Here is a 14,670-nt window from a genome sequence, read left to right on the forward strand (position 1 = left end):
TATAATTGCTATGTAACTTCCTCTGAACATTCTTCCAAAGTCCTCTATCCCTTATCTTCTGTTCTTAGTTATGATAAATGCTCACCCTCATATAAACATTTCTGTTTCTCTGTTTCTTCTATTGTTGAACCAAAAACCTTCAATCAAGCTATTAAACTTGATTGTTGGAGAAAGGCTATGGATGCTGAACTGCAGGCTCTTCAAGAAAACCATACATGGAGAGTGGTTGACCTCCCACCTGGTAAAGTTCCCATTGGTTGTAGATGGGTTTATAAGGTCAAATATAAATCAGATGGCTCCATTGAAAGATATAAGGCTAGGCTGGTAGCTAAAGGCTATACACAAATGGAGGGAGTTGATTATTTTGATACATTCTCACCTGTGGCAAAGATTACCACAGTTAGAGTTCTATTGTCTATTGCTGCCATCAAAGGTTGGCATCTTGAGCAACTGGATGTCAACAATGATTTTCTCCATGGTGACCTCCATGAAGAGGTATATATGACAATGCCTCCTGGAATTTCTATTGATTCTTCTTCTAAGGTGTGCAGGTTGCAAAAATCCTTATATGGTCTCAAGCAGGCAAGCAGACAATGGTACTCTAAACTCTCATCTTTTCTGATTTCTTTAGGATATGCTCAATCTCAAGCTGATCACTCTTTGTATGTGAAGTCTCACCATAATTGTTTTACTGCTATCTTAGTGTATGTTGATGACATAGTCATTGCTGGAAGTTCTTTGTCTAAGATTGCACAAGTTAAGCAGGTTTTAGATCAGAAATTTCGAATAAAAGACCTTGGTAAGCTCAGGTTCTTTTTGGGATTCGAAATTGCTAGATCCTCTCAGGGCATTTTCATGAATCAGAGGAAATACACTCTTGAATTGTTGGAGGACACAGGTTTTCTTGCAGCCAAACCATCCTCTGTTCCTTTTGATCCGAACCTCAAGCTTTCTCCTACTGATGGTGCTTCTCTAGCTGATCCCACCCTGTATAGAAGACTCATTGTAAGATTGATCCACTTGACCAACACTAGGCCATATATCTCATTTGCTGTGCAACATCTGAGTCAATACGTTTCTAAACCTCATGATTCTCATTATCAGGCTGCTACTAAGGTGTTGAAATTCCTTAAGTCTTCTCCGGCTAAAGGCATCCTATTCTCAGCTTCCAGCACTCTTAAATTGTGTGCTTTTGCTGATTCTGACTGGGCCAAGTGTCCCACCACAAGGAAATCTGTTACTGGTTTTTGTGTGATTCTTGGCTCTTCTCTTCTTTGCTGGAAGTCCAAGAAAAAAAACACAGTATCCAGATCCTCTACTGAGGCCGAGTACAGAGCTTTAGCTTCTCTTACTTGTGAGATTCAATGGTTACATTACTTGTTCAATGACTTCAACATTAGTTTTTCTCAACCAGCAGCCGTTTATTGTGATAGCAAATCTGCTATCTATCTAGCTCATAATCCTGCTTTCCATGAAAGAAGCAAACATATTGAGTTGGACTGTCATGTTGTAAGAGAAAAGATTAACTCAAGACTTATTCACTTGCTTCCTATTTCCTCTGCAGCTCAATTGGCAGATGTTTTCACCAAATCGCTGCACTATCCAGCTTTTTCATCATTTATGCACAAGTTAGGACTCTGCAGCTTGCATAGTCCAACTTGAGGGGGCATATTAGAATAGCTTATATTATTCTTTTATTCTTTTTACTATAGGATAATATATTGTACAGTTGGCTACTTCTTATTGGGCCTCTTAGTGTTTGTATATAAACTCTTATCTTGTAATCTTTTCCTTTTTTATCAATGATACACAAGAAAAGTTTCTTTACAATGCTTCTTCTTCATCCCTTAACAGTTTTTCTATTATTCTGTTACACGATTTCCACCATTGTTGACACTTTCTTATCTTCCCCATAATTGATTTTATCTTCAAAATAATTCTGACAAGAGGAATCTTCAAAATCTTATCTTCATGATAATTGAACTTATCTTCAACATAATTTAGAGATCTATGACTCCATAACAATCATCTTCATTATTATTTTCAGAAGTGCTAGAAGCACTATCACTTTCAGATAAAGCAGTCATAGCTTCTTTAATTCTATTCAAGAATTCTTTATGGCTGGAAGTAGCAGATAAAGAGGCAAGTAATTTTGATTTATCTAACAAGAACGATGTATCTTCTGGAGAAATGGCCTTTTTTTTGCAAAGACCCGGATGAGACTTGAACCAAGAATCTAATCTTGATGGAGAAATCAAATCTGGATTAAACTTTGACCACCATTTAATAGAAAATTTCTTGACTAATTGAGTAGAAGAGGACCCTTCCCATAATGGATCAGTTGAAAAGGTCCAAGATGAAATCCATGTAATTCGAAAAACAGCACAAAAACATAATAAAGACTTGTAATCATGACAGGTAGTTTTTGCTGTAAAATTGTTAAAGGCCTTTGAGGCATAATCAGGAAATATTTCTAAAATTGGCCCAACAATTATGAACCACTGGATAAACCAATTAGGAAAGCTAAGTCAAATATCCTTGTTGAACCATATAAACCAAGTGTGGTTGAAAGGTTCGACCGACAAAAAATTGAACCAAGCATCCATGTAATCAAAGTACGAATAGTATTGTGGAGTAAAGGCTCTGGAAAAAGATTTTAATTCTGATGGAGGTTGATTCCAATCAGAAGGAGATAATACCTTATTAACTTTGAATTTAGAGAACTTTATTTTAGATTTATCATTCGGATCTATTTGGTGGGTAAGAGTAATGGACTCAGAATCTACCAGGATAAATTCGTAGAATTTTCTGGTCTTGGTTTGGTCTTTAGGAATGAAGAAAAATCCTGGGGGGGAAATTCTTGAAATATTTTGTAATAAAGAGGAGTTTGGAGGACAGTAAAGTGTTTCTAAAGGTAATATTGGTATAGACAAATCTTTGGTAATAAAGGTCGATTTTGGTAAAGAAGAAGGAGGTGTATAATAGGCTAGTTTAGACGGGTGATTTTTCTGGATAGATAATGGACTGGTAATTTGAGATGTAAGAGCTAATGGAGTTAATAATGTAGGCTTAATAGTTGTCAGGGGTGTAGCAGTAGTAGGAGAGGTAACTTTGGAAATAAAAGATGGAGAACCTAAAATTATTTCCTTATCTTTTTGATCTTTAATGGGAGGACCATAATCATCTCTGGGGTCAACTGATTTTTTACTCATGTTTTCCCTGTAAAAATTCTCTGGTTAGAAAATCTGGTAATGAATTTTTAATTCCTTGAATATGCTCGATTTCAAAATCAAAACAAGAAAGTAATGCTTGCCACCTAGCAAGTATATGTTTTGAAACTAAATTTTTAACATCCTTTTGTAAAACACTTTGTGCAGCTTTGCAATCTGTTTTTAATAAAAATGTTTTTGAAAACAAGTCATCTTAAAATTTTGTAATACACAAAACAATAGATAAAAATTTCTTTTTTAATAGTACTATAGTTTAATTGAGCCGGGTTCCAAGTTCCAGAATAATATCTGACCACTTGTTCCTTTTCCATGCCCGGAAGTATTTGTTTTAGAACTCCCCCAAAGCCTATGTCTGAGGCATCGGTTTCAACAATAAGGTTGGCACTAGGATCAGGTATTCCTAAACAGGATAATTTTTTAACTATTTTCTTTAATTGCAAAACACTTTGGGTCATTGAATCATCCCAAGGAGGAGGATTCTTCCCAAGTCTCTTGAAGAATGGTATACAAATGGTTCTTAAGTTGGGTATGAAGTCAGCCACATGATTTATACAACCTAAGAATCTTTGCAACTGGGTTTTATCCTTTAGTTCATCTGGAAATTTATTAATAAATTCTAAAGATCTACTAATGGGGGTATACATACCTTGGGAAATATCAAAACCCAAAAATCTTACTTTAATTGAAATATTTTAAGTTTCTTTTCAGACAAGACTAACCCATTCTCTTTAATTATCTCATAAAATAGGTTCATATGTTGTATATGCTGATTTATATAATCTGAAAATACTAATATGTCATCTAAATAGACTATGGTGAAGTGCGAGTAATCATTAAATATAGTATTCATAATATTTTGGAACTCGGAAGGAGCATTTTTTAATCCTAAAGGCATGACATTCCATTCATAGTGATCAAAGGGCACCACAAAAGCGGTTTTATATTTATCTTCTTCCTTTAATTGTATTTGATAATATCCAGATTTAAGATCAAACTTTGAAAATATACTTTTATTATGTAGTTTGTTTATCAAATCCTTTTTATTAGGTATGGGATACCTAATCCATTGTAATGCTTTATTAAGGGTTTGTAATTTATTACTAACCGAGGACTTCCTCTTTCTAGCTCAGAAGCATTGGTAACATAGAAAGCAGAGCAACTCCAAGGAGACTTACTGGGCCTAATCAATCCATTGTCTAAGAAATCTTTTATTTCTTTTTTACTATAGTCTAAATTTTGTTTATTCATTTGTATTGGTCTGGCTTTAGTGGAGATATTTGCTTCCTTAAAGTCAGGTTCATAGGGTAATGAGATAGTATGCATTTTTTTTCCAGAAAGAATTAGGTTGTTCTGAGCAAAGATCTTTAATGAATTTATTTTGTATACCTTTAATTTTTTCTTGAATACTTGGAGATTGCAATTGATCTTCTATCTTTTTATAGTGTATTTATTTATTAATGAAATTAATTTGTTTTCTTTTATTATTAATTTGATTAATAAATGATATAACCTTACTCTGGACAGAGTTAAGATCCCTAGTCTTAGGTGGTTCTAAGAATTCAAATTTAATTTCACGCCCTAAAGCATTAGTGGTTATAGCTGCATTATTAACTGTGAAAGGGTAGAGTAAAGCTAGAAAAGGGGTTCCTAGAATAATGGACTCATGAATATTTCTTACTAAAAGAAAAGAGGTTCTATAACAAATCTGATCTTTACAAATTTTAGCATTTGATAATTTGTAAGAAACTTGTAATCTATTACCATTGGCTCCTCTTAAAGATTATTTGGTTTTTTCATAATATTGGGTTGGGATCAACCCTTCTTGGATGCAATTTAAATATGCTCCTGAATCAATCAAAGCAATTAATTCATAAGTTTTATCTTTAACAATGAGATTTATTTTACTATACCATTTATGAGATATTAATTTTTCTATTTTGTTAATATACTCATCTTCATTATTCAAAATAATAGTTTCCTCATTATTTTTGGTTAAGCTATATGAGGCTAAATTTTTATTGGATTGATTCTGAATAATCATGTTTCCTTGTAACTCTAAAAGTTTAATTTCTATCTCACCATCCCTGGTTTTTAGAATTCTAATTTCATTTTTTAAATTACTAATTTCTTCTTGTAAATCTTTAATAGAAACAGTTATTTCAACCGGTTTCTTAAATAAATCCATAACATTTTTAAATTCTACTTTGTGAATATTCTTTTTGGAAATATCATTTTCATCTATAATATTTTTGATTTGTCTCATGAAAGCATTCTTACTTTCTGAATTTTCCATTTTGTCTAATATTCCTATCAAAGTATTAGCTTGATTATTTGTTAAAACATTAATTATTTTGTTGCAATTGTCACAATTACAAAAATCTAGGCCTAAACATTCATCAGAATCATCATCCGTTTTTTCAGAATTGTCAATTTGATGTATTTCTTCGTAAGAAGATTCTTCAGATGTTGACGACCCTTCTTCCTCCGAGTTTAACAAGATGTTATTTAAAGTAGTTATTAAGCTTTCTTTTAACTCTTCTGAAATGTCTAAGTTACTCAGTTGATTAATTTTTTTTCTTGAACCTTACATTTATTAGCATAATGGCCAAAACGACCACACTTACAGCATTTAACATCTTTATCCTTGGGTTTAGATTTATTATTATATTTTCTATAAGGTTTCTTACCATAATTTTTCTTGTAAGGTTTTTACTAGAAATAGCCTCAAGATAAAAAAAGGTAGTTATTACTAGAACTCCTTCATTAATACCAAGCAGTCATGGAATCAAATTCATAGATTTAGACCTAAGGGAAGAGTATATAAAAGACCGACTAGTCCCCACCGCGAACCTCAAAGAAGTTCAAATTAGGAACCAAAGCTTCTAAACCAAGAAACTTGGTACCTTTTTTACATAAACTAAGGAGGAAAAAATAGGTCTCATACAATATAAGATCATGGATATATCCTTCCAAATACCTTAAGATATACTCAGAATAGATGTAGATATAGTTTTTCATCGCATCACCCTAAACATTTCTATGAAGCTCGTCTTTGTGATGACTTAGAAGAGATCCTACAAATTGTTAGGAGATATGACTGTTGCGTTAGCAGAAAAAGTAAATTTTATGGAACCTTGTTTTCCAAATCATAGAACATGCTTTTGATGATGATAACTATTAACGATGAACATTCATATAATAATTGACAATTAATAATTTAATGATAACAACAACTAAAGTCAAGTATAAAGCGGTTAAAGATGCAAACCAAATTATTAGGGTTTGATGGACTTGACTCTCCTGATAATGGAAACCAAATGGAATATAAGTCAATCCTCATCTCAAGCTCAAGCAAGTGCCTACAAGGATTAAATCATTTGGTAAGCCTTGAAATATATGGAAATCTACCTCATCACGTCTAAATGAATACATTTGTAAAAGTATAAAGGCATTCTCGTAAAAGTGCATGGTTAATCACACACACATAAACAATTTTCAAACATATTTTTCTCAAGAAAAAATTTCAAAACTTTTTTCGAAGTCGTGTCAGTCAAGTTAGGAATTGTCATAAAAGATATGGGAAAGTATTTGCCCTTGTCAATCGATTGACACCTCATGGAAATCGATTGGAGAAGTTCTAAAATGTGTCGTAATCAATTAGGACAGCGCCTTATGACTGGTAAGGTCTAAATATATTTTATTACCATTTTGATCTCACTAATCGCTTAGCCCATGCCTACAAATTGATTTGAGCTTAGTGCCAATCGATTATAAATCAAAAAGTTTTTCAAAACTAAGTTTTTCTGAAACACACAATTCACATCCTCTTGTGTGTGAAGTCACATGTCACATAAGTTTTACAATTATCATATCCATAGCGACTTGAAGCTTTACATACATGGTTGTTGCGATTTGTATCTTAAGCATGATAATGGTTTTGTGTTTGTTGTGACGCAGGAAAAGTAAACGAGAAGAAAATAAATAACGTAAAGTAAAATTGGAGATGTCGGTTTTAATAGTGAGAAGGCTTGCTAGGGGTAGATTTAATCATTATTATATCTATCATGCACATCTATAGGTTGGTAATATACTTCTCTACTTAACATATAATACTACCACATGTTACTATCATTCGTATCTATTTTCAGTCTTCACGCTGTTAGATTAATGCATTACCTAATAAAACGATATACATTACTATTAACCAACATAAATCATTATGTCCCAACAATTGTAAAGGAGCGAAACACCACACTAATCCTCCCACAATGCGTGTGGATAATGAGTCTATACATATGTTTAGGATTAGTACTCAATAGGTGATTATCTTGGATCTAATAACGACAAATACCTATCAATGTCATGTCCCACCATGAAAACATATTTTAGGTTGCAAAGGTAAAACAAGTATTAAGATTAAAGAGTCACAAGTATTACAACATGAGTAGATTTACATAGAACACCATGACCTATTTAGCACATGAATAAAATTACTACATCTAACCCCAATAATAGAAATTTTAGCTATGTATACATATGGTTAGCGTAACAACGAGTCCTTCTTGAGATGTCGACTTTGGAAACTGCCCTTTCACCTAAGCAACATTTTTGCCTTCAAACTTCCTTTCTTATCCTACTCTAACTTTGTACTCCTCCGATCCACCGAAACTTCTTTTCCAATGAAAGAAAAACCTTTCCTTATAGGAAAATTTTTGATCCTCGAGATGGGCGCATCGTCCTCTTGCCTAATGCGCCTACCATGGTCTAACACCCTGACCAGCCTGTTATCTTCTTCAACAAGCAATTATTTCATGTCTTCCATGTGTCCTTGGTCACCTTTGCTCACCCAGCACAACACCATCTCGACTAGCACGCTAACCCATTCACCATAAATTACTCGCACCAGATGCTACCACCTAACCCTACATTTCACCTAGCACGCCATTAGATGTAGCCCTTTGAGCCTTGATTCTTTTAGTTTTTCTTTGTCTTATTTTATTCGTGTTGGTTTGTGGTTTTCTAGTTCTTTTCACCTCTTTTTGATAAATGCATACAAGAAAAGTGTAAACAGATATTTCTTTACTTTTCATAGTTGATTACAAATTATGAAAAGAATACTTACTTATAATAAGAATGGACTAGAAAGTCATATGAAACTAAGATCCGATAGAAAATTTGTGTCTTAATTAAGAAACCGACTAAGATTATTATCTTATTTCACACCATTTCTATTTTTCAAATAAAAAAATATTTAAGATAAAGCTTAGATGAAGATGGATTGTTGTAGTTAACACTATAACTATTATCACTATTATCGTAGACATATTAATGAGGGCGTGACAATTAAACACTTAAAATTAAAATACAAGAAAGTGACACAATTAACCAAATATAGATAACACATCCCATAAAAAATAGAAATTACAAAATTTAAGATATGAAAATATTAAATTAATACAAGGCATAAGCAATGCCTAAAGATAAAAAGATTACACCACAGAACAGAACATAAATAAGATGCCTGCAGAAGTGTGATGCTTTATTCCATTTATTTCTTTCACGTGCATCACTCTTTGCACTACTAGAAGTGTGATGCTTTATCCCTTAAATTACAGCGTCACTAGTAATATAGTTACCATCCACACGAAGATCAAGACCAGTCACAAAATCAGAATCACTAGATGCCAAAAACAACACAGCATCTGCCACATGATTCGTCCTTAGAACCACTCCTTTCAACATCGAGAATTTTGAAAATATCTCTTCCACTGTCTTTGCATCCGCATCTAGCAATTTCTCGGTTAATGGTGTTGCTAATCCATTTGGCGACACTGAGTTCACTCTTATACCATATTTTGCAAGTTGGACACTCGCTGAGCGCATTAACCCTAATACCGCATGCTTTGACATCGAGTAATCTGTCCCTGTCGTGACACCGTAGCTAGCAGAAATGCTCGCGGTGCAGACAATGCTACCCCTCACCTTACCATCCACCATCGCACGTGCGGCGTGTTTTACGCACAATGCAGTTCCTATAGCATTAGTTGCAAAGACGCCGTTAGCTTGAGAAACGTCGAGTTCCAACAAGGTTTGATCACTTGGACTTATAATCCCAGCATTGCAATGTATAATATCTATCTGTAGTGAAAAAGAAAAGAATAAAAATTCAACACATTTCAATAATATCTATCTGTAGTGAAAAAGAAAATTTATAAAAGATTATACTTACTTGTCCATAAGTATCGACGGTTGATTGAATGAGATTTTTGACATCATCTTCAATTCTAATATCACAATGAATAAAGGTGCATCTATCTGTGCCAATGGATTCAGCCACTTGAATTCCCAGCTTGTCTTGAATATCAGCAATCACCACCATACGTGCAGCTTGATTGGCAAAGAGATGCGTCGTCTCTTTGCCGATACCGCTGGCACCTCCGGTGACGATGGCTACTTTGCCTGCTAACCTAAGACCGCTTTTGGTTGATGAAGATTCTGCCATTTTTGTATGTATGGAAAATGGATCCTTACTATCCTTTTATACTGATTGGGTCTACGAGACGTGATGGAATATGATACTAAGTCAGATTGGGTGGACCGTCAACCGCGGCTCTCATGAATCAAACATTCCTTTCAACACGGAAAGTGTATTTTTTTTGTCCGAATTTCCATCGCTTTCTCTAGATAAAATAATGGTAGTATTTACTATAAAAGTAGTTTTTTTGAATAATTTAATTTATAAAATATATCACCAAAAATAGTAGCACGCCAAATTGATTTAAATTGTCAACAAAAGTGGGCGCCACAAAATAAATACATCCATATCCATGACCATGAGTTATTGCAAAGTTGTTTTTAGTTGAATATTTTCGTTGAATTTTTTAAAGACAGTTTGATCTGATGTCGTCATTGCGGGTTCAGAACCTTCCAAAATGTATTACTAATAACATTGCTTTCTTGATAGACGCGGTGTCATGGAGAAGACTAAGAGATGTCAAACAATTTTTTTGGAAAATTTCTTTTCTTAAGTTTGATATTCAAAATCAATTGAATTTAAATTAAAATAGACACAAAAAAAAAACACCGTTCATATTTTTATCCGTCTGCGCATTAAAAAAATCGGACTGACGAGACGCTAGTATTAATTAAACACAAATAAAATTATGAAAAAAACAAATTAATCTTTATATTGAGTTCAATAATATACTTTCATCATCCTCAACCTCTTGTGAAGTGAGGCATTCTTAGTTTTCTTTATAATGTGATGCACAACAACGAGATATCCAGTGATATTCTTCAAACCCGCACTAGGCTGAGTGGGAAGTAACCGCTTCTAAGAGAACACTAAGACCAAAAGTTCTCTATAAATACTCCTCCCCTAACGGAGGAAGGATATATCATAACTCATATCGATCACACCCCTCATACGTTTATACCTAAGCACACCGTCCATTTACAAAGTCTCCCACCTCACATGAGCCAGACTCCTAAAACCACCATAAACACCATCATACATGGTTTCTCACCGTCGAGGGCAAGTCCTAAACACCATTATTTGTTATACCCCTGTTAAGGCTTTTAAGCATCACTGCCCTCGCAGTGGTGACACACACCTGTATTAACCTGAGTCACACCTTCTTCATCAGCATCACCCTACCCGTTGTTACCCTTCACTCCTACACCCGAATATTTTCAACCATGGTTAACAGGAGAGTTTCATCCCCTACGATAGAAGATACCAGTAATACCGGTGATGCCGACGTCGTGGCAAAGATGCATGTTGTTATGGATGAGCTACAGCGCAATAACCAGATGAATGATGACGTCCACAACATCAAACAACGCCAGCAAGAGTCCAATCCCCTTGAGGAGATGGAACTATTGGACCCATAGCTAATGCAAGTCAATAATCATCATCAACCGGGCTCTGATACCAGAGAGCGGTAGGGGCCTCTAAAATAATAATAATAGTAATAATAATACTAATAATGATAATCATAATGGTGGAAATATTAGTAAAGATAAAGAGTTTATTGATAAAATAAATTGTAAGAGTAAAATAATATGCGGAAGACATGTTGAAAATATTAAAAGACTTACTTTTATTTATGAAAATACTTACAAAGGATGGCAATCAAGAATTCCAAGTTTTAAGACTGAAAACTCGAATGCCTTTCACAACACACAAATGATCCTTTTATAGGTAAGGATCCACACGGACTTCAAACTAAATTAAACTAAGCATAAACTTTATAAAAAGTAATGACCCACATGGTCTGAATAATTGAAATAAAACAAAAAACTTTAATAAAGTAGAGTAAATAATTCAAAAGTAATTCTGAGTGGAAGGTAATTGAGGCCAACAAAGGGGGTCGTTGTTGTCTTTAACTTCTTATCTTCACCATAATTGATTTTATCTTCAAAATAATTCTGACAAGAGGAATCTTCAAAATCTTATCTTCATCATAATTGAACTTATCTTCAACATAATTTAGAGATCTATGATTCCATAACAATCATCTTCATTATTATTTTCAGAAGTGCTAGAAGCACTATCACTTTCAGTTAAAGCAGTCATAGCTTCTTTAATTCTATTCAAGAATTCTTTATGGCTGGAAGTAGCAGATAAAGAGGCAAGTAATTTTGATTTATCTAACAAGAACGATGTATCTTCTGGAGAAATGGCATTTTCTTTGCAAAGACCCGGATGAGACTTGAATCAAGAATCTAATCTTGATGGAGAAAGCAAATCTGGATTAAACTTTGACCACCATTTAACAGAAAATTTCTTGACTAATTAAGTAGAAGAGGACCCTTCCCATAATGGATCAGTTGAAAAGGTCCAATATGAAATCCATGTAATTCCAAAAATAGCACAAAAACATAATAAAGACTTGTAATCAGGATAGATAGTTTTTGCTGTAAAATTGTTAAAGGCCTTTGAGGCATAATCAGGAAATATTTCTAAAATTGGCCCAACAATCATGAACCACTGGATAAACCAATTAGGAAAGCTAAGTGAAATATCCTTGTTGAACCATATAAACCAAGTGTGGTTGAAAGGTTCGACCGACAAAAAATTGAACCAAGCATCCATGTAATCAAAGTACGAATAGTATTATGGAGTAAAGGCATCCATGGAGGTTGATTCCAATCAGAAGGAGATAATACCTTATTAACTTTGAATTTAGAGAACTTTATTTTAGATTTATCATTCGGATATGTTTGGTGGATAAGAGTAATGGACTCAGAATCTACCAGGATAAATTCGTAGAATTTTCTGGTCTTGGTTTGGTCTTTAGGAATGAAGAAAAATCCTGGGGGGAAAATTCTTGAAATATTTTGTAATAAAGATGAGTTTAGATGACAGTAAAGTGTTTCTAAAGGTAATATTAGTATAGACAAATCGTTGGTAATAAAGGTTGATTTTGGTAAAGAAGAAGGAGGTGTATAGTAGGCTAGTTTAGACGGGTGATTTTTCTGGATAGATAATGGACTGGTAATTTGAGATGTAAAAGCTAATGGAGTTAATAATGTAGGCTTAATAGTTGTCAAGAGTGTAGCAGTAATAGGAGAGGTAACTTTGGAAATAAAAGATGGAGAACCTAAAATTATTTCCTTATCTTTTTTATCTTTAATGGGAGGACCATAATCATCTCTGGGGTCAACTGATTTTTTACTCATGTTTTCCCTGTAAAAATTCTCTGGTTAGAAAATCTGGTAATGAATTTTTAATTCCTTGAATATGCTCGATTTCAAAATCAAAACAAGAAAGTAATGTTTGCCACCTAGCAAATATATATTTTGAAACTAAATTTTTAACATCCTTTTGTAAAACACTTTGTGCAGCTTTGCAATCTGTTTTTAATAAAAATGTTTTTGAAAACAAGTCACCTTGAAATTTTGTAATACACAAAAGAATAGATAAAATTTCTTTTTTAATAGTACTATAGTTTAATTGAGCTGGGTTCCAAGTTCCAGAATAATATCTTACACTATGCCAAATAAGGGAAAAGAGGGCGCTTTTTTTGGCCTATAACAGCGTTTTAAAGCGCCCTCTAATCTGGCGCTGGCATAGGTAAAGACAGCGCTTTTTTTCCTAGTGAAAGCGCTGTCTAAAGTGGCTCTTTAAGACCTTTAAGGGCCACTTTAGAGGGCGCTTTTTCAAAAAAGCGCCCTCTAAAGTGGAAACATTTAAGGGGTTTAGAGGGCGCTTTTACTGGAAAGCGCCCTCTAAAGTGGAAACTTTTAAGGGTTTAGAGGGCGCTTTCCAGTAAAAGCGCCCTCTAAACCCTTAAATGTTTCCACTTTAGAGGGCGCTTTCCAGTAAAAGCGCCCTCTAAAGTGGGTGGTTATTTAAATTTTTTTTTAAAAAAAAGCGCTATATTTTTTTATTTATTTTAGACAACCTGTATATTGAAGCAGTACACCCAAAACTATATAATTTGAAGCCCTTTTTCACACATTGCATTCAACAAGCCTTATATACAACAATCCATACATATACAACAATCCACTGATATATAATCGTTTAACTTCTAAAGATTCTATATACAACCAATTCATAACTTAAAAAGAAATAAAACTAAGTAGCAAAAGCATCTCTGAGATGTATGTTTTTTTTGGTAGCAGCAGTCTTCTTAGCAACAACCTCTTTTTGTTCAATATCAATAGCATGAACCTAAAATATCATAAAATTAGTTAGGTGATGTATAAGATCAAGAATTAACATTTTCTATGCATAAATATCATATAATTGTGTTTATACCTTTTTCTTTTTATTCAACTGACTCGATTTGCTGCGTAATCCCCTTATATTTTTGGTCCCTTATCTTTTGAAGATAGAATTGATATATGTTTAGATGGACATGTTCCATTGTCGTAGAGGGATACTTTCAAATATCCAGCATCATCATCTACGCGAATGAGGCTTGACGACAATAGAGCATCTCCATCTAAACAAATATCAATTGATACTTTCGAGCATCCCTTGCCCCTTGCACGAATGATTGACTTCATAATAGCCATTTTACCTGTAAAAAAGAAAACAATTAAAATCAGATGACAAATGTAAAAACAATTAAAATCATAAATATCATATAATTGTGTTTATACCTTTTTCTTTTTATGCAACTGACTCGATTTGCTGCGTAATCCCCTTATATTTTTGGTCCCTTATCTTTTGAAGATAGAATTGATATATGTTTAGATGGACATGTTCCATTGTCGTAGAGGGATACTTTCAAATATCCAGCATCATCATCTACGCGAATGAGGCTTGACGACAATAGAGCATCTCCATCTAAACAAATATCAATTGATACTTTCGAGCATCCCTTGCCCCTTGCACGAATGATTGACTTCATAATAGCCATTTTACCTGTAAAAAAGAAAACAATTAAAATCAGATGACAAATGTAAAAACAATTAAAATCATAAA

The 14,670-nt window shown here is 33.6% G+C and overlaps 1 protein-coding gene across 3 annotated transcripts in view; it reads right to left on the reverse strand.

The window, feature by feature from the left end:
* Positions 1 to 9,771, reverse strand: part of LOC127124232 ((+)-cis,trans-nepetalactol synthase NEPS2) — an 84,284-nt gene extending 74,513 nt beyond the window's left edge. Inside the window, exons 1-2 of one of the 3 annotated variants that reach the window (XR_007803866.1) lie at positions 9,460 to 9,747; positions 8,752 to 9,368 (exon numbers count right to left, since the gene is read on the reverse strand). Coding sequence is in view for 2 of the 3 variants with exons in the window: in XM_051054143.1 (XP_050910100.1) it covers positions 8,835 to 9,368; positions 9,460 to 9,732 (807 nt within the window). In the remaining variant the exon portion in view is untranslated. Of the gene's footprint in view, positions 1 to 8,611; positions 9,369 to 9,459 lie in introns of those variants that run through there. The other 2 variants (XM_051054143.1, XM_051054145.1) reach the window with 2 other exon arrangements.
* Positions 9,772 to 14,670: the final 4,899 nt, after the last annotated feature.

Source organism: Lathyrus oleraceus, chromosome 1 (assembly GCF_024323335.1).
Source record: "Lathyrus oleraceus cultivar Zhongwan6 chromosome 1, CAAS_Psat_ZW6_1.0, whole genome shotgun sequence".
Taxonomy (NCBI): Eukaryota; Viridiplantae; Streptophyta; class Magnoliopsida; order Fabales; family Fabaceae; genus Lathyrus; species Lathyrus oleraceus.